This window comes from Aplidium turbinatum, chromosome 14 (assembly GCF_918807975.1).
Source record: "Aplidium turbinatum chromosome 14, kaAplTurb1.1, whole genome shotgun sequence".
NCBI classification, from domain to species: domain Eukaryota; kingdom Metazoa; phylum Chordata; class Ascidiacea; order Aplousobranchia; family Polyclinidae; genus Aplidium; species Aplidium turbinatum.
Window position 1 is genome coordinate 5,382,871 of NC_137485.1, and position 19,053 is coordinate 5,401,923.

At 38.9% G+C, this 19,053-nt stretch overlaps 1 protein-coding gene and 1 non-coding gene across 2 annotated transcripts in view; one reads left to right on the forward strand and one right to left on the reverse strand.

The window, feature by feature from the left end:
• Positions 1-19,053, forward strand: part of LOC145782833 (uncharacterized) — a 113,197-nt gene extending 94,144 nt beyond the window's left edge. Inside the window, 1 exon segment of the mRNA XM_082594599.1 lies at positions 18,409-19,053. Within this exon segment, the coding sequence (XP_082450725.1) occupies positions 18,409-19,053 (645 nt within the window).
• Positions 13,064-13,173, reverse strand: LOC145783725 (U6 spliceosomal RNA). Its single transcript, XR_014290946.1, has one exon. It is a non-coding gene; the product is annotated as a U6 spliceosomal RNA (small nuclear RNA).

A 19,053-nucleotide genomic window follows, 5' to 3' on the forward strand; every position in this document is an offset into this window, starting at 1 on the left:
CATCATTGAATTTCCAGCTTGGGAAACTGCCTTTGATGCCCTAATAGGAGATAGGGTTCATTGTCCTAAACACAAGCTGAATCTCCTTGGTCAATATTTGGATAAAGATGCAAAGGAGCTCATTACCGGTTTGCTTCTACACCAAAGCGAAAATGCGTACTTTATTGCAAGAAATCCCCTGAAAGAAAGGTATGGCAATCCAAGCGCGATTGGTCAGGCGTTTCTTCACCAGCTTTCCTCGTGGCCAAGGATCAGTCCTCGACAGACGGCGGAGCTTCAGCACCTGTCAGACTTTCTGATACAGGTTGCTGAAGTAAAACAGTCTGTTAATGGTCTTCAAATTCTGGACTTCCCACAAGAGTCCACCAAAATCATTCAAAAGCTTCCAGTTTACATGCAAAATAAATGGCGAGAAAGGGTTTTCTATTACAAAAGAACTGCAGGCCAGTACCCACCCTTTGAAGAATTAGTAAAGTTTGTCGAAGTTGGATCAGAGGAAGTGAATATTCCCGAACTGACAGGGCTAAATCCTGAAGTGCTGTCATTTAAAAACGCCATTAAAGACCCCAAACCAGCAAGGACATTTGCCACTACTAGCGAAGAAAGAAACTATAACTGTGTGGTACAGTGCAATTGCCAAGGAAGGCACGTCATTAATGATTGTTCTAAATTCTTGGAGATAGTGCGTGATCAGCGGCTTCAATTTTTGAAGGACAATCGACTTTGCTTTGCTTGCGGGCGCTGTAGTGACCACCGGGCTCAACAATGTTTGCACAGAGCAGTGTGTCAAATTTGCCGGAGACGTCATCTCACTGGACTTCATTTCGAAAGGTCACCAGATAATCAGGCAACAACAAGTGGACAGTTGCATTCCAGGTGCGTAGAAGTTTGCAAGAGCGAAAATGAAGTCCAAGGATGTGACAACTCCATGATTGTTCCATTGTGGGTTCGTAGCAAGCATAATCCATCTAAAGAAATTCTATGCTACGCAGTTCTCGATGATCAGTCCAATAGTTGCTTCATTTCTAATGAGCTGCGAGTGCAATTAGGCTTGGCTGGGTGTGAGACCAACTTGACCCTGTCCACTGTTTACAAAAGTAATGCCACAATTTCAACAAGAAAGTTAAATGACTTAGAAGTCGTTAGTTTTGACCGCACCACTAAAATCAACTTGCCTGCTGTTTTTACAAGAGATAACATCCCAGCCAGTCGATCCAAGATTCCCAAACCCGAAGTAGCTCGAAAGTGGAACCATCTACAGCCTATTGCCGAGAAAATAGCACCATACTTGCCACAAGTTCCAGTCAGTCTACTAATTGGTAACAACGTTCCGCAGGCTGTTAAACCAAGAGAGATTTTGTCTGGCGAAGACGACCAACCTTATGGCCAACGTTCGTTGTTTGGCTGGGGAATTGTTGGAGTAGTGTGCCATTCCACTAGGAACAGTGTATCAGTCGCTCATCGTGTCAATGTCGAGAATTTGGAACATCAGCAAAATGCAAAACTTAATAGCATACCCAGCACATTTGTTTATCCCACCAATGCCAAAGAAGTAATCAATCCTTCTCAAATTCGAAAGGTAATGGAGTCTGATTTTATTGATCACAACCTAGACGGTACTATGTCTGTACATGACAGAACATTTCTCAACATTCTTTCTCATGACATCACACAACAAGAAGATGGCCATTACGTCATGCCCTTACCAGTAAAATCTGAACAAGTCATGTTGCCTGATAATAAAGCTTTAGCTCTAAAGAGAATTAATCAGCTTAAAAGGAGGTTTGACAGAAACCCCAGATTCGAATCGGACTATATAACCTTTATGAAAGACGTTGTTTCCACATGTGCAGAAAAGGTGGTGGATGATGATCATGGTGCAGAGAAGACTGGCAAAATTAATTACATCCCTCATACTGGAGTATACCACCCAAAGAAGCCTGGAAAAATTCGTGTGGTATTTGATTGTTCAGCAGAATTTCAAGGTGTGTCTCTCAATGACCACTTGTTGCAAGGTCCCAACCTAACAAACAAACTAGTGGGTGTCCTTTGCAGATTTCGAAAAGAAAGGATTGCCTTAATGACCGATATCAAATCTATGTTTCATCAGTTCTATGTTTCAGAGAAGCACAGAGATGTCTTGAGGTTTCTGTGGTGGGAGGATGGAAATACCAGCAAGCCTTTGCAAATCTTCAGAATGAAAGTCCATCTATTCGGGGCTACCAGCTCACCAGGTTGTGCGAATTTCGGTTTGAAACAAGCAGCTGAAGATGGGGAAGCGGAATTTGGTAAGGATGTTTCTGACTTCATAAAACACGACTTTTATGTTGACGATGGCTTGACTTCAGTCCCTTCCGCTGATGAGGCTGTTTCTCTTATAACAGGAAGTATAGCTCTTTGTGAAAGGGCTGGCTTAAAACTTCACAAATGCTTGTCAAATGATAGATCCGTCCTTGATGCAATACCAGAAGAAAAAAGAGCTGATGGTGTGAAAGCATTAGATCTTAACAAAGATCCTCTTCCTCTTGAGCATGCACTGGGAATTTTATGGTGCGTTGAAAACGATTCATTTCAGTTTAGAATTATACTCAAAGACCTTCCTTTCACCAGAAGAGGGATACTGTCTACTGTTAGTTCCATTTTTGATCCTATTGGGTTCGTTGCCCCTGTTGTTCTGGAGGGAAGGAAGATCTTGCAACAACTATGTCGAGAGGGTGCAAAATGGGATGACCCTATTCCTGAAATGTTAGCTTCCAGATGGCGTAAATGGAGATCTGAGATTAGTGCCTTAAGCACCCTTGAAATTCAGAGATGCATCCAACCTGAAGGTTTTGGAACAGTTCAAAAGGTAGAGCTCCATCACTTTTCAGACGCCTGTGAGCACGGTTATGGCCAATGCTCATATATTCGGCTTAAAAACAGTGCTGATCAAGTTCATTGCTCCTTTCTTATTGGAAAAGCTAGAGTAGCTCCACTAAAACAATTTACCATCCCTCGGCTAGAGCTCACTGCCGCCCTGCTGTCAGCTAGAATGAGTAAATATGTTAGAGAAGAGATGGGGTATTCAAATGTGGTAGAACATTTTTGGACAGACAGCAAAATTGTACTTGGTTACATAAACAACGAAGCCAAAAGATTCCATGTTTATGTGGCCAACCGAGTGCAACAGATTCGAGATCTTTGCAGTCCTGACTCCTGGTACCATGTAGAATCCAAGGCTAATCCAAGCGATGAAGCTAGCAGAGGCATGAACACACAACGCTTTTTAAAAGGATCTATGTGGCTTCAAGGCCCAGAATTTTTATGGGGTGATTCTGACCTTTCTGCTACTGCAAGGTCCACGTTGGACGAAGCAACCGCAAGCGAAATGCAAAAGGAAATGCGCAAGGCTACTGTCCGAACAACACTGGCTGTCAACGAACGTTCAAAACCAACCAATCAATTTGAAACATCTCGTTTGGACCGATTTTCTTCTTGGCTGAGCGCCAAAAGGGCGGTAGCAAACTGTCTGCTTCTAAAGGCTAAGCTACTACACAAAATTAGGAAAAACACTTCTGTATTCGCTGAAGCAGTATCTGCAAACTGCTTGAGAACCGCAGAGATAGAGATAATCAAAGGCTTGCAACAGGAACATTTTAGTGAAGAAGTATCATTTCTCTCCAGTTTCCAACAGGAAGGTCATTCTCATCTGACACGTACAACTGTGAAAAGGACTAGCAGTCTTTACAAATTAGATCCCTTTTTAGATGAAAATGGTATCTTGCGAGTCGGTGGTCGAATTAGAAATGCTTCCATTTCTGACCTTGCCAAACACCCGGCGGTTATTCCAAGAAAAACTCATGTAGCGCATCTGATAATTGACCATTGTCACAAGGAAGTCAGCCACATGGGTCGTGGAATCACCCACAATCATTTGCGACAGAGTGGTTTCTGGATAATTGGTGGATCTTCTGCAGTAGGTTACCACATCAGCAATTGCGTTGTTTGTAAGCATTGGAGAGGTGCTCTTCAAACACAAAAAATGGCCGATCTTCCCAGTGAGCGATTGAGTGAGGAGCCCCCTTTTACGTTTTCCGGCGTTGACTTCTTTGGTCCATACTATCTCCGAGAAAAGCGATCGATCTTGAAAAGGTATGGTGTGGTATTTACCTGCATGTCGAGCCGAGCTGTCCACTTAGAGACCGCCAACACAATGGATACGAGCTCGTATATTAACGCCCTTAGAAGGTTTCTTGCACGACGAGGCCCAATATGTCAACTACGATCAGACTGTGGTTCTAACCTGATTGGCGCCAATAATGATTTAATACAAGCTAAACGTGAAATGAACGAAAAACACATTGGTAACTTTCTCTTACAACATCACTGTGACTTAATCACAAATAAATTTAATGTACCTCACTCCAGTCACATGAATGGAGCGGTCGAATGACAGATCCGCACCATTCGAAGTGCTCTTGACCCGATGCTTAAAACATGTGGCAGTCAACTAGATGACGAGTTATTTCGGACCTTGATGACAGAAGTTGAAAACATTGTTAACTCCAGACCCCTTTCAACCGATCAGCTATGCGACCCAGAATGTCCTGCCCCACTTACTCCCAATCATCTGTTAACCATGAAACCTAAGATACTACTTCCACCCCCAGGAATATTTCAGCGGGCTGACCTCTATGCAAGAAAGAGATGGAAGAGAGTCCAACATCTTGCCAATGAGTTTTGGTTTCGTTGGAGGAAAGAATTTATTCACAATTTGCAGTCCAAACGGAAATGGTGTTTCAGACGACGCAATCTAAAGACCGGCGACATTGTGATTGTCTCTGACGACGCCGCTCCACGCAATCACTGGCCACTTGCCAGAATTGACTCGGTTATTCCTAGCGATGACGGACTAGTACGCAAGGTCAAACTACGCATGGCTAATGCACATCTTGACAATCGCGGTAGACCGACTAAAACTGTTTCGTTTTTAAGTAGGCCCGTCCACAAGGTGATTCTTCTTCTATCCACGGATGAGGACTAAGTTTGAGGATGACAGAAGGAGAAGGAGCAACGTGTGCGAAGAAAAACAATTGCAATAGGCCTATCTCATTATTCATTGTAAACTGCCCCAGTCGACGTTTAACCTGCGAAATCTGTGAAAAAAGTCTTTATGGTGATAAAGCTGTTTTTTGGGGGGCGATGTTACGGCTGCGTGATTCTCCGCTCCTTGCGTATTTTTTAATGTTTGTGTTTTTATCCGGCAACCCTGTTTTTCTTATCTTTTTAAAATGTGGCTAGTTTGAAATCACTTAAAAGAAAGCTTGGAACTAAGTTTAAATGGTCATTAGTGAAAATGAATAGTTGTATGTTGTCCTTATTAAGTCGATCGGAACTGCCACAAGGAAATCTGTACTTGAATTGATTGTTCGTTTGGAAGAAATTCAGTTTTCTCTTTGGGTCTTGGTTTCGCCAACGTCAGTCTTCACCTTGACATCAATCAATATACACAACAATTTCAATTGGCGTGGTTGTACATTGGAGTCCAGAGGAGGCTGTCGCATTAAAAACCTATACTGACAGGCTGGTAAACTGCTGACGCTGTCAAAGCATCTGACGTCAGCCACAGATGGACCGTGCATTATCGTAAAAACTGTCCGTTCACGCACTTGCCACTTTGACTATATATATATGATAATAATTATATAACTTTGTTTTAGACTTTAGAGCATCAAATTTATGCTATCTCCGTAATTAATAACTCGTATGTAAGTTTTTACATGTATTTTGAACATAGGCGCCTAAGCCGTAGGGGCCTGTCCCCCACGCATATTTCTGCGTGGGGGCAAATTTTTATGCTGTGTTGATACATAAAACAATAGATGAACTAGCGATCGGCAGCAGGAAAACATTTTTTGAATGCAAACCGCAACAGCTTTGCAATAAATAATCACTACAACGAGTAGTGATGCTACAATCCCACACCAGGCAACAAAATCTGTCATTTTTACATTGATTTAACGTCTGCAGACGTTGAATCAATGTAGATATGATTGATTTTGCTGCCTGGGACATAGCAAAAATCTACCATTTTGTGTCGATTCAATGTCATCAGATGTTGAATGCTCCCAAAAAAAAAACATAATTTGCTACGTAGAGGGAGCGTGCGTTTAGCTTTATGAGCTTGCAAACAGACTTGATGTCGCTTTTGAAAGTCGAAACCTCTGTGGTGCCCAGTGAATCGCTCGCTGTGAAAATGAACTTGAAGTCTCGGCCGAGGTAACCACTAACCAATGCAACAAGGGCTGGTACAAACCGCATTGCGCACACGCCGCATAATCAACGCATTCACGCAAAGTGAATGGCGCACACATGACCGTTGCCATAGAAACCCGATCAAAGGCGGAATATGCGCATCATTTGTTTCATCTGCATCGCGAAAACGGGCGTTTTACAGCGGTCAGTCACAAGTTGCGATATTGTAAAGAAAAGAGAGCAATGTCAAGTCGAAAACTTAATCAAACGTCTCTTCGTAACTATTTTTCAAGGGCTGCTAACGGATGTCACCAACTTTTAAATTTATTCATGGTGACGTGCTGCTGAATTGATGTAAACATGAATGATTTTACTTTCCACAAGTATATTTTCAAGCGTATGATCAAGTTAGTATTAGCATTCCATTTTCAAAACATTGTCATTCCATTTACAGTGTACCTTTTAGTAAACCTTTTCGTCTCTTGTTTCATGCTAATAAATCTAGTTCGTTGCTAAACTTTATGTTGTGCTTAGCTTAAAGAGTCGCAGTCCATCAACCGCTAGCTAACGCAGACGCATGTCATGTGTTTGCTTAACCGAAGTGGTCTAGTTTTGTTTATAATAATTGACATTTGCTGAATTTACGTTGCTGCTGATGAAATACGCTTTCGCCCCCACGGCCAAAAAAATAGTTAGGCGCCTATGATTTTGAACAATAACGCACTCTAACAACTAACAAAACACTTCTGTTTATCTCATGACTAACCTCTATTGTCAATCATGAAAAATGTTGTTTTGATATAAAACACATATTTTGAACGAACCCAGACAACAAAAATGACGGATTTTGCCGTCTGGGAAAGCACTCAAAGGTAAACACTGGATAAAATGCAAGAATGCAAAAGAAACGATAGCCTATTGTGGAATAAAATACAAAATTCTCTAAATAAACAGAAGGCGTCGTTGGATTTACAGAAAGATTTTGTTGGATTACAGAAGGTTATCGTTGGATTTTCAAAGAATTGCCGAATAGGGAACTAACTGATAAAGACTGTAGCCAAATAGGGAACTAGCCCAATCGGACTAGCCGAATAGGGTAATAGCCGAATCGGACTAGCCGAAACGGGCCATTCCGTCTTAGAGAAATAAATGAATGAATTTGAAAATTTTACATTTTTAAAGCTGTACAAGCGACATCTCAGCAGCACCATCAACAACTGACACGAATTCAATGCAGGATAGCCTACACAAATTGGCGAGGGACAGATCACATGATACGCACGACACAAAACATTAAATAATAATTTTATTGCAGCCTGATGCTATTATTGCGCACAGATGTCCAATTCTGCAGTAAAATGTTGTATGGTGTGCAATACGCGTAAGCAAACATCACACGTTTTGACAAAGGGGGCCCAGAGTGAGGAGGGCCGGAATGACTCTTCGTACAGTACCCCTAGTGAAAATTTCTCTCAGAGGCCCTGTAGGCAGGTCATATAATAGGCTACTATAATTTGTAAAGCGGCGGCTAGCCGGATGATTTTCCTTGATGGGCCGTAGGTTGCCAACCCCTGTATAACTTTTCGTGATTCGTTTCTTGTGTTTCTGGACAGGAGTCGTTTGTGGTGTTTTTTGAACTTGTTGAGAACACGTTCTAACTGGTTTAAAGCAAACAAACTAACTTTAAAGTATACTAACTCATCATTTTTACTATTAGAGGAGCATCAAACAAAAAGCTTTGATTATGAACAATTTAAAATACAAGTTAACACAAATGATATTATTTATAGAACAACTTCTGCAAAGCACCTCGGAATTAACATTGATGAGAATTTAGATTGGAAAGTGCATATTGATGACATATATATATGCCAAAAACTTTCAAAATTTCTGGAGCCTTTTTCAAAATAAGAAAATACCTGAACAGAAAAGTGTTACTGAGCCTTTACACTGCAATGGCCCATACTATTATTAGCTATAGAATCGTCAGTTGGGGTTCAGCTTCAAAAAAAACAACTAAATCGAATATTAGTCTTGCAAAACAGAATCATACGAGCCATAACATTTGGCGAACGAACAACTACAGCAGCTCCGCTCTATCAAAAGTGTTGTGTACTACCCATAGAAATCCTAAGAGAGTAGAAGCGTCATTCACGCTCCACACATCGCGATGGCACCGCTCGAGTGCGCCCGCCAACATTTTTGTTAGCACAACCAATTGTGAAAGCCTATTCAACTACGTGCTAATGAATGGTAAACTTTTCATTTAAACCAAAGACAGGCAAGACACAACAATAACACAGGGTTGAGCATTACAACAGTATATTACATATCTACAAATAGTTCAACATTCAAACGTTTTCAGCTTAACTTAAGCCCTCATCAGGAATCTGCAAATGTTTATAAACTACAATAAATTTCACTTCTTGACAGTGACTACCGTAACTAACTAACTAAACAACTAACTAAAAGCATCGAGAAACACGCAACGATTAAAAGCAATAAAGTGGAAAACATACAGACAGACGAAAAGTAAATGACATTAAGAAAAGGCAACTGCGTGACTAAGTTACAAATGAATTTGCACCACGGGGTACGTGATACACTAGTAAATGTTGAGAAGAATGGAGGCGCCTCACGCAAATAATTTGAACAATGATTTGTAAAATATGATTTTATAAAATTTGTTTGTTTAAGTTTGGATTGTAGCGTTTGATTAACAGCGCTTCCTGAATTTTTGTGTCAAATTGGGATTTGCCTTTACGTAAAATTTTAAATGAGTCAGTAGAGAATTTTTGATCTGTGCAAAAAGAACAATCCATGATATGGTCTTTGATGGCACTTTTCTTTAAGTCTCTAAAGTTCAGATGCTCCCGTACTCTCGTGGTCAAATGTCTGGTGGACATACCGATGTACGTCAATGCCGCATCACACGAACATGTAAAACTGTATACGACATTTGAGCAGAGAGACGAAGGCGTCTGGGACTTTAGTTGAAAATACGAACTAATTTTAAAAGTTTTATATATAGGAAAAACGTCCACATCAAATTTATTTTTCATAAACTGTCCGATTTTACGAGCAAACGTTTTGGATTCTTTTCCCACAAACGGAATGGACAAGCAATGTTTCACGTTGAACTCATTTTCAGCCTTTTCTTTTTGGTTGGAATTCTCAGAGATAAAGCGATTCAATATTTTCTCAAAGTACAATTTTGGATAACCATTATTATAGAACATTTGTTTTAATTTATCTGTTTCAATATTAAAAAGAGCATCATTGCAGCAAATCATTTTAGCCCGAGCTAATAGGCACATGATCAAACCAGATTTCCATTTCAATGGGCATAATGCATCAAAATTCAAAAACAAACCAGTATGAGTTGGTTTGCGCCAAACCCAAGTATCAAATCCAGTGGGATTACTTTTAATTTCTACGTCCAAAAAAGGAAGGGTTTCACGTGCTTTTTCGATTGTAAATTTAATGTTTTTATGTTGAGAGTTCAGCACATCTAAAAAGGTTTGACATGAGGTCTCTTTTTTAAATACCGCAAAAATGTCATCAATGTAACGTAAGAACAACTTCTGGTGAAATGCTAGATGCTTTTCAAATAATTTTGTTTCCAAATGTGCCAGAAAAAAATTAGCAATAGTAGGGCCCAATGGAGATCCCATGGCCACACCGTCAATTTGTTTAAACAATTGGTTTTTATACATAGATATGCCTTCGGTAGCTAAATTCATTAACTTGACAAATACGTCACGCTTGAAAGGTAATTGAGTTGGTTTTGTTTCCGAATAAATGTAGTCAGCAAATATGTTAACAGTCTTTTTCAAAGGTACGTTTGTAAACAGAGATTTAACATCAAAACTGACCATCATCTGCCCAGAAGAAGGAGAATAATCTTTTAGTTTTTCTAAAAAATGATTTGTGGAGTTAAGCAACAATCATTTTTTAAATCAAATCAAATTTTACAAATCATTAATCAAATTCTTTTTATTTCCCAAGCGGAGTCCCTCTTCCTCCTGAAGTTTGTACAACTCTTTGATGTACTGCCACTTTATTGCATTGCCTTCTCCATCTTTGATAATGCCGTACGAAGCTAGAGTGCTTCGCATTAGCTTCAACATATGACAAATATCCAGGTATACATGCACTTTATGATCTGGATTCTGAGGATGACCAAATGATGGGGTAAGTTCAGGGACTGTCATCTCTGCTCCTAGCGTCTCCAGCATTAAGTGACAGGAAGGACCATCACAGGTTATAGATTGGATCCATATGCCGATATCTTAGAGCTTGCTGAGACACTGCTGTATCAAATTTGCTCTTTCATTTCCTGTAATGCCCTTGATGAGAAAATATCCAACCGGTATCTTCCATGATGCATTCAGAGGTACCACCATGAACACAAGTGCTTCTGAAGCGATTGGATTGGAGTCATCGCAACAACCTGTGCCCATATCCACATACCCTTGGAACCTCTTACCATCCCACCGGACATGTTTCTTAATAGCTATCTTGTCCATCATGAGAGCGCACACTAGTTCCTGACCTCTATCTTTTGCCTTCTTAGCTTGTGCGTGTAATGAAGTAATGCCTCTGCTGTAAACCCTGGCTGACCATCGACTGTGCTGTACCACTTTCGAATGACAGATGGGTGGAGAGTTGTAAATCAAATGTCTTTCGAACAAAACGATGTGCCTTGGCTGAATAAAAGTTCAGCGTCAAAGCAAAGGCACGGAGAGCAGGTGGATACTTTTCCTTGCTTAGGCCATCTTTGTCTTTTGCTTTTACCAGGCGCTTCATCAGTGTACCTGGATAGTTGCATGAGGATTGAAGCACTTCCAGTCCAGTCTCCGACAACATATGTTTCTCTTTCAGTGATTTGACAACGGTCTCTAAGGTGTCTACCTTTTTACGAATTCTGCATGTCCTTTTTTGTGAGTTTTTCAGCCGCTTTTGTAGGGACCTAGCTGTGTCATGCATCTTGTCCAGTTTTTTTTTCATACTTTTTGGACTCTGAGAAATAAAGTATGTGTGATCGTGCTGCTTGACTGGAGTTGTTGGCACAGATGGTTTGTCAAACGTACCAGTCGGAATTGGTGTAGTCTCTGATGTGGTTGGCAATTCTGAAGGCATGTCTGGGCTGCTTCTGATGAGTGGAGGCTTGCGCTTTTTCACAGTCTAAAAATATATAAACAAGAAATGAATAAAAAATGAAAAAAAAGCAGTTAATTGTCTGATTATGCAGAGTAAAGGACAATAACACAAGACAAAAAAGTCAGTATACTTTGCATAATGCATATAAGATAATGTATTCTCCACTTTGGGTAAGGTTGCATTAGACTTTTTTTAATCTTACAAATTATTATATCATACAGAGTAAAAAAAAATCACCACGCACACACAAAATGAATATATATATAAAAAAATAAGAATACAACTCAGGCATTGAGAAGCATTATATAACAAAGCAAGGTACCGTAATTTGGGGTGAATAGGGACTGCGGGGTGAATAGAAACAAAAACAGATTTTTGTATGTTTAAAAAAAATATTACTTAAACTTAATATTTCAAACACAATATTTGCTTTGCACATACATATAAGTTTACAGGTTGTTTAAGGCTGATAACTTTTTTGAATAATATATTGTAACTGCAAAGAGACCAAAATCACTTGGGTAAGTTTTTTTCTTATTTATTATGGTCAAAACTTTGTTTATGGAAATCGGTTTAGTAGAAAATAACACTTTTTCTGGGTTTGCACCTTGTTGGGTTGGTTATCACACATATAATATTAAAAAAAAATTGGACCAGCTATGTTTACGTTGATTGTGCTTAATTTTTATTCTCTTTTTCAAGACAAAAATTGCAACTTTTGTGAGTTGAATAGAGACAATGCCAAGAAATTACAAACCGAAGTTGGGAGCCAAGAGCTACAATAAATATGATGCCAACACCTTGCAAAAAGCTCTAGAAGCTATAGGCCTAGATAGGGGAAAGACTTACAGAAAAGTCACAGAAACGTTCAACATTTCAAAAAGTGTATTGGCTAGACATCACAAAGTCAAGATATGAAGCTCCAAGGAGGTCAGCTAGCTTTAGGAGAAGCATTAGAGGAGCATCTAGTTGGTCGACTCTTGCTATGTGCACAGTGGGGCTACCCCATGGTCAAATTTGACACAAGATGCATCATAAAAGCTCAATTTGATAGAAGGGGAATTCAACACACAAAGTTTAAGAATAATATGCCGGGTAATGACTGGGTAGAATCGTTTCTCAAACGGCACAAAGATGTGTTGGCTCTTGAGCTGATGTTTCTACTTACTTTAGACCAGGGGTCACCAACTGGCGGCCCGCGGAAGGTATCAGCGTACAAGTATAACCAAAAATACGTTTCTTGAGTTAAAGAGCACGAAGGCAAAAAATACTTTCCGGGAAGCATATTTTCGCTTTGCATACGATTCCACCGATTGACCAATCAGATTATAGTTGTAGATGGGGGTTGCTTAAAGTTATTCCAATGCGATGTCCAGCCACACTGACCCAGTGGTTGATTAAAACGTCTGTTTTCGAATTTCGAAATTGTCTGTGAGCATAGGGTTGCTTATTTTAAGTTTGCAAATGTCATGTAAACACTAGTGTGCGTTCCACCGTTATTGTGTTTCACGACCAGTGTTCTCTTTATGCAAGTTTTTGTTGGCAAAATAGGTCGGTGTGTCAACTCAATTTATAATAAATTGGCAAAATAATATACTATATAAATTTAAAAACTTTTCTGATTGTATTATGAAAATATTTAGCTTAGTACTGCAAAATGTTTTAAAGAAATATGGAACGCTTCACGATTTTGCGTGTCATCCTTGCGCAGGGGCCATGCTAATCTTCTCTGTATCGTTCCAATTTTAGTATTATATATGTTCTGCCGAAGCAAGTCCTGCAAAATGTTGGTAATCAACAATTCTTGCCACACTGATAAGCACCGCAAGTGAGTGTTGTCAATAATAAGAAAAAGACGGTAGGCTGTCACAAAAAGGATGAAAAACCAACTCATTGCTTTATTAGAGGGAAGACTGTTCAAGAATTACGATTTTTTGGTGATTTCCACAAGCGTTTGTTTCATGGTGCCTGGTTTCTTTTTCCTTGTTATTGGAGCCTATTTTTTGCTGATATGTTTGCAGGTCACTATTGTTGCCTGTATTGCGATGTGTCAAACATTTCCTTGTTTACTGAAATTGTTAATTGCAAAATATCTTTTGTGAAGCGAAGTGACAACACCGCTCTTGCTTGGCGATGAATATTCTGATTTTTTTGTTTGTCGTATCCAGGTTTACACCTGGTAGTTGAAGATTTAGATTAAGTGGACGGGAAGGCAAGGAAGCCAATCTGGGTACGAAATGCGTTCTTTTCTAGCATAAGAGTCAACCTACCTAACATTTTATTAGTGCGGCCCGCCACAGCTCTCTTTAGTGCCAAAGTGGCCCGCATGCAAAAAAGGTTGGTGACCCCTGCTTTAGACAATTATACGTGGACAAGCAATTATTAGACTGAAGTGGGATGCATTTTTGTAAAAATTTGACTGCATCTTTTAATGTTGATTGATTTTTAATAAAATTTTGATTTTTAAATTTTTTGACGTTTTATTCTAATAAGAAAGCTTTTTGCAATATGCCAAGCACTGACAGTTTCAAACCTTTGCATTTCTTCAAATTCAAAGCATCAAGTGCCAAAGCTTCAGATATGGTGTTCCTATTCATTTCATGCGCAGACCGAAAAGGTTTAAAATTAGAAAAAAAATAAAATGTCTCTATTTACCCCAGATGTTGGGGTGAAAGTTCATGGAAAAGCCTGTGTAACAAAAACCTTCAAAATTGTCACTATTCACCCCAAATTATGGTACACGTTTTTTTTAAACAGTGTTTTGCGCAGGCTTACAAATGAAAGCCCCACATTTTCAAATAGGCATGGAGACACAATGCAATTTTACCAATTTTTCTTCTATACTACTTCAAGTAAATTCAAGATTTGAATTAACCTGAAACATTGACAGAGATGAACAGGGTATTAGGCCTACTACTGCTCACCTTTTTGAGATGTGTAGGAAAGCTGAAAATGGTTGGAATGGAAACCTCACGCAGTCTGGTTTGTACGCCGGTGCGATCAAAACAGTCCCCTGCAAAATGGTCAGAGCATATGGAGGAATACTGACCAGGTGTCCACTTGTCCCTCTTCATCTTGACGAGCCATTCTTTTAGAAGGGAAGAACCCGCTTTGGGAAATCTGTAAATTGATAAAGAAAAAAATACACTCTTTTAAGTACAAATGTAGGTGGTGGACAAAATAATTCAAGGCAAATCAATCATATTCTGTAATTCCATGGTTTAGGCATGCATGTCAGTGCTTGTTTTTTTTTCTTCTTTTGTTTTTCTCTGTCTCTTTCATTTAACGTCAGCTAGCATAACATTGCTTTTGCAACCTTAATTTTTCCTTGACCTTAACTATTTATATAACATAGCTTAGCTTAGCCTGACTTAACTTTGTCTTTAGTTACTGTTCCCAACATCAAGCCAACCAACACCACACAACCTGTAAGTTGCAAAATCACTGGAATATGACATGTAGAGCGACAATAAACAAGACAAAAAACTGCTGTTGTTAATATTTAATTTTAAAAGAAAATCATGAAAATGTACAGGCAAAACTCCTAGTTTTTAAATCATTCCATCTAGTTTCAAGATCTTACGTACACGAAAACGAATGAATGGGACCGATATATCAACTATACACGCCAAAATTTTCGTAGCACAATTGCCCAAGTCAGATTCGGAGGTAAAAAGCCTGATTTAAGTACTTGTTTGGTCACTTAAATACATTAAATGATATAAGTTACAGTCTATGAAAAGTTTTCCTTGAGCCCTTTTTGAGGCAATTTGTGCAGTTAATAGCTACACAATAAGGCATTTTGTAAACAATTTGTAGCACATATATCAAATTGAGAAAGCTCCAGCGGTGACTACCATGTTCTAACAAAGATGGCGGCTAGCAAGTTGCGACGGTGCCGCATAAAGCGCTCTATGACGCTTCTACTCTCTTAGGATTTCTATGGTACTACCTGTAAACCTCATCTATAAACATGAAATTGCAAAAAATATGTTTAAGTACAAAAGTGAACGATATTTACTGGATATTTTCAAACTCAAAAGAGAAATACACTACCATAACACAAGATTTTCTCAACAGAATAACTATTTTTTGCCAAGAGTTGAAACGAAGAAGTCAAGCTCTAGCCTCAAAGTGCAAGGTCCAAAAGTATGGAATGAAATCCCACACTTTCCAACGTCAATGCCTTCAGTGATGAACTAAAATTACATTATTTGAAAATGATGACAAACCAGTTGCCTACATGAAAAGCAACTTAGCCTACACGCTGTTTAAGTTGACTATATCAAACACTGACTTATTGCCGTTCATTGTTTAATGCCATTAGCCAATTCGAGTGTTTTCTTCAATCCATTTGTGTCTTCATTAATGACCAGTTGGAGCAGCTGACTAGACGACCAAACGGTCTTTCGCTGCTCCTGGTTAATCAGATTGAATTTGTTAACACTGAGCGTACTTATGTGTTCCTTTATGCTCATGAACTGTTTGTTATTGTGATGTAAGCTTATTGTGTATCGTCCTATTATAGAATCTGATTGGCAAATAAAGTTATTTCTCTCTCCAGAAACTTCAAGCCACAACTTAGAGTCAGAAATTACACCAGCGAGTTCTTCCTAAGAGTTAGGAAAGAGGTATTTGGCAGTCTACTTTGTTTTAGCATTGCAAATGGGTTTGAATGCAATCTAATTTGGCATTGTCCAATTCTGGAAGAAAATGAAGCAGAGACTCGATAACGTTTGATTTCACATCATTGTTAGCAAAAAAACACACATGTGTGATGTATGTATAATTGTATATGTTGCAAATCCTTTCCACATTATTTTAAGTTGACGTTTCATTCTTGTATCAGAACATCAAAACATCAAAGAGTATCAGAACATCAAAACCGTTCTTGAAAAGTTAAAGTACCATGAGCATGGTTGGCTCATCTGTGTAGATTTAAAAATGGTGAACTTTTAGCTAGGGCAACAAAGTGGCTACACCAAATACCCATGTTTCCTATGCTACTGGGACAGCAGGGCCAAGGATCAGCACTGGAGCAAAGAAGAGTGGCCTCCAAGGCTCACCTTGACACCTGGAAACAAAAATATCATACGTGATCAGTTAGTTGATATCAAAAAGATCCTCTTGCCTCCTCTTCACATCAAGCTTGGTCTCATGAAACAATATGTAAAAGCTTTGGATCATGAAGGAGAGTGTTTTAAGTATATATGTTATGCTTTTCCTGGTCTCAGTGAAGAGAAAAAAAGAGCTGGGATTTTCAATGGACCTCAAATCAGGCAATTGTTAAAGGATGAAAATTTTGTAAAATCAATCTTGCCATTCGAGGCTAGAGCTTGGAATGCTTTCGGTGCTGTTGTGAGAAATTTTTTGGGAAACAGAAAAACAGAAAATTATAAAGATCTCTTGAGGGAGCTACTGCTTAGTTTTGAAGATTGGGGATGCAGGATGAGCATCAAAGTTCACTATTTGAAGAGCCATGCGGATAAGTTTCCAGAAAACCTTGGGAAAGTTAGTGAGGAACAGGGTGAACGTTTCCACCAGGATATTAAAATTATGGAGGAACGTTATCATGGTCGGTGGGATTGTCATATGATGGCCGACTATTGCTGGAGTTTTAAAAGAGAAATTCCAGATGCTGCTCATAAAAGAAAGTCCCTCAAAAGAGCATTTTTAAGCTTATAAGTGAAGAGTTCATATTTTATGAAAGCTCTTTTTTTGACTGTTTCTGAACTCGCCCTGCCCAAGTCCCTTTGAGTCAATCTTTATTTTGGCACTTTGCTATTTCTGTGTGTGTCTTCAGAATTTCTGCACTCCTTTGGAATGTCTATGTGCATATTGTGTGAACTGTAGGCTATAATTCAAACAATACCTTGTCACTGTCCTATCGACATGTTCGTCAGCATAATGTAGCGTTTAATGTTATTATGGTTGCTCTTTTGCATGCCTATTTTTTATTCCAAAGGCATGAAATTTTAATAAAGACAACGCAAATTTGTGTGAATATAATATAGAATGCTTGTTTGCTAATTAAAGCTAGATTATTGCAGGTAAAACAGTGTTTATTGCATCAAAATTCCTTGTTATGACAACACGAAGGGGGATAAAAATTGATTTTTTTCAAAAATTAGGGATATTTCATATCTCAAAAACGTGATGTGATAGAGAAAATCTGAGTTTATTTTCGGATTCAGCGCCCCAAAATTAGCTAAAATGAGTTGTCAAAACCCAAACCTGAAATTTTGTGTAGACCAGTGTTATATATGTTTTATATTAGTTTGTGTAACATGGAAATAAAGGACTGTGCTTTCGTTAAAAGTTTGTGTAATATAATTATTACTTTTCAAGATGTCACTTTTGTGCGCATGGTTTGTGCTTTTATGGATATAGAATTTAACTTGCGATATTTTTGGAGATAGGTATTCGACTATGCGATTATTCGCACTGTTTACCAAAGTAAATTTTTCACAGTTTGTTACCTGTGTTTCAGGTTATAGTCTGTTCATCAGCTGCAATATTTTTCATACTTTGTAAGTCTTTTGTTTGGTCAACCATCGCTAATGTACCACTAATTCAAATCAACAATTCACTTCACCTTTTACCATGAATCAAAGTGAAGCAATTCTGGTAAAGCTTGAAGATTGTGAACCATATGGAATCAATAACCAAGAACAAGGGGTGAAATTGAAAATTCATGAGAGAAGTCACACTGGTGAAAAGCCATACAAGTGTGATTTATGTGAAAAATCATTTCCACAACCTAGTAGTTTAATTCGGCATAAAATGATTCACACTGATGAAAAGCCATATAAATGTGACATGTGTGAAAAATCGTTTGCCCTCGTCGGTAACCTGAAACGTCATATGCGAATTCACACTGGTGAAAAGCCATATAAATGTAACATGTGTGAGAAATTGTTTGCACGGGTCGGTAACCTGAAACGTCATATGCGAATTCACACTGGTGAAAAGCCATATAAATGGGACGTGTGTGATAAATCGTTTGTACAGGTCAGTCACCTGAAAGGTCATATGCAAATTCACACTGGTGAAAAGCCATATAAATGTGACGTGTGTGAGAAATCGTTTGGACGGGTCGGTCACCTGAAAGGTCATATGCGAATTCACACTGGTGAAAAGCCATATAAATGTGACGTGTGTGAGAAATCGTTTGCACTGGTCAGTAGCCTGAAAGGTCATATGCATATTCATACTGGTGAAAAGTCATATAAATGTGACGTGTGTGCGAAATCGTTTGCACAGGTCAGTAGCCTGAAAAGTCATGTGCAAATTCACACTGGTGAAAAGCCATATAAATGTAATGTATGTGAGAAATCGTTTTCACAGGTCAGTCACCTGAAAGGTCATATGCGAATTCACACTGGTGAAAAGCCATATAAATGTGACGTGTGTGCGAAATCGTTTGCACAGATCAGTACCCTGAAACGGCATATGCAAATTCACACTGGTGATAAGCCATAGAAATGTTACGTGTGTGCGAAATCGTTTGCACAGGTCGGTAACCTGAAACGTCATATGCAAATTGACACTGGTGAAAAGCCAAAGTGTGATGTCGGCCTATGTGAAAAAGTGGTTCCATGTGTTAGCAATTTGAATAGTCAGAAGATGGAGAAACACTCTGGAGGAAAGTTATAG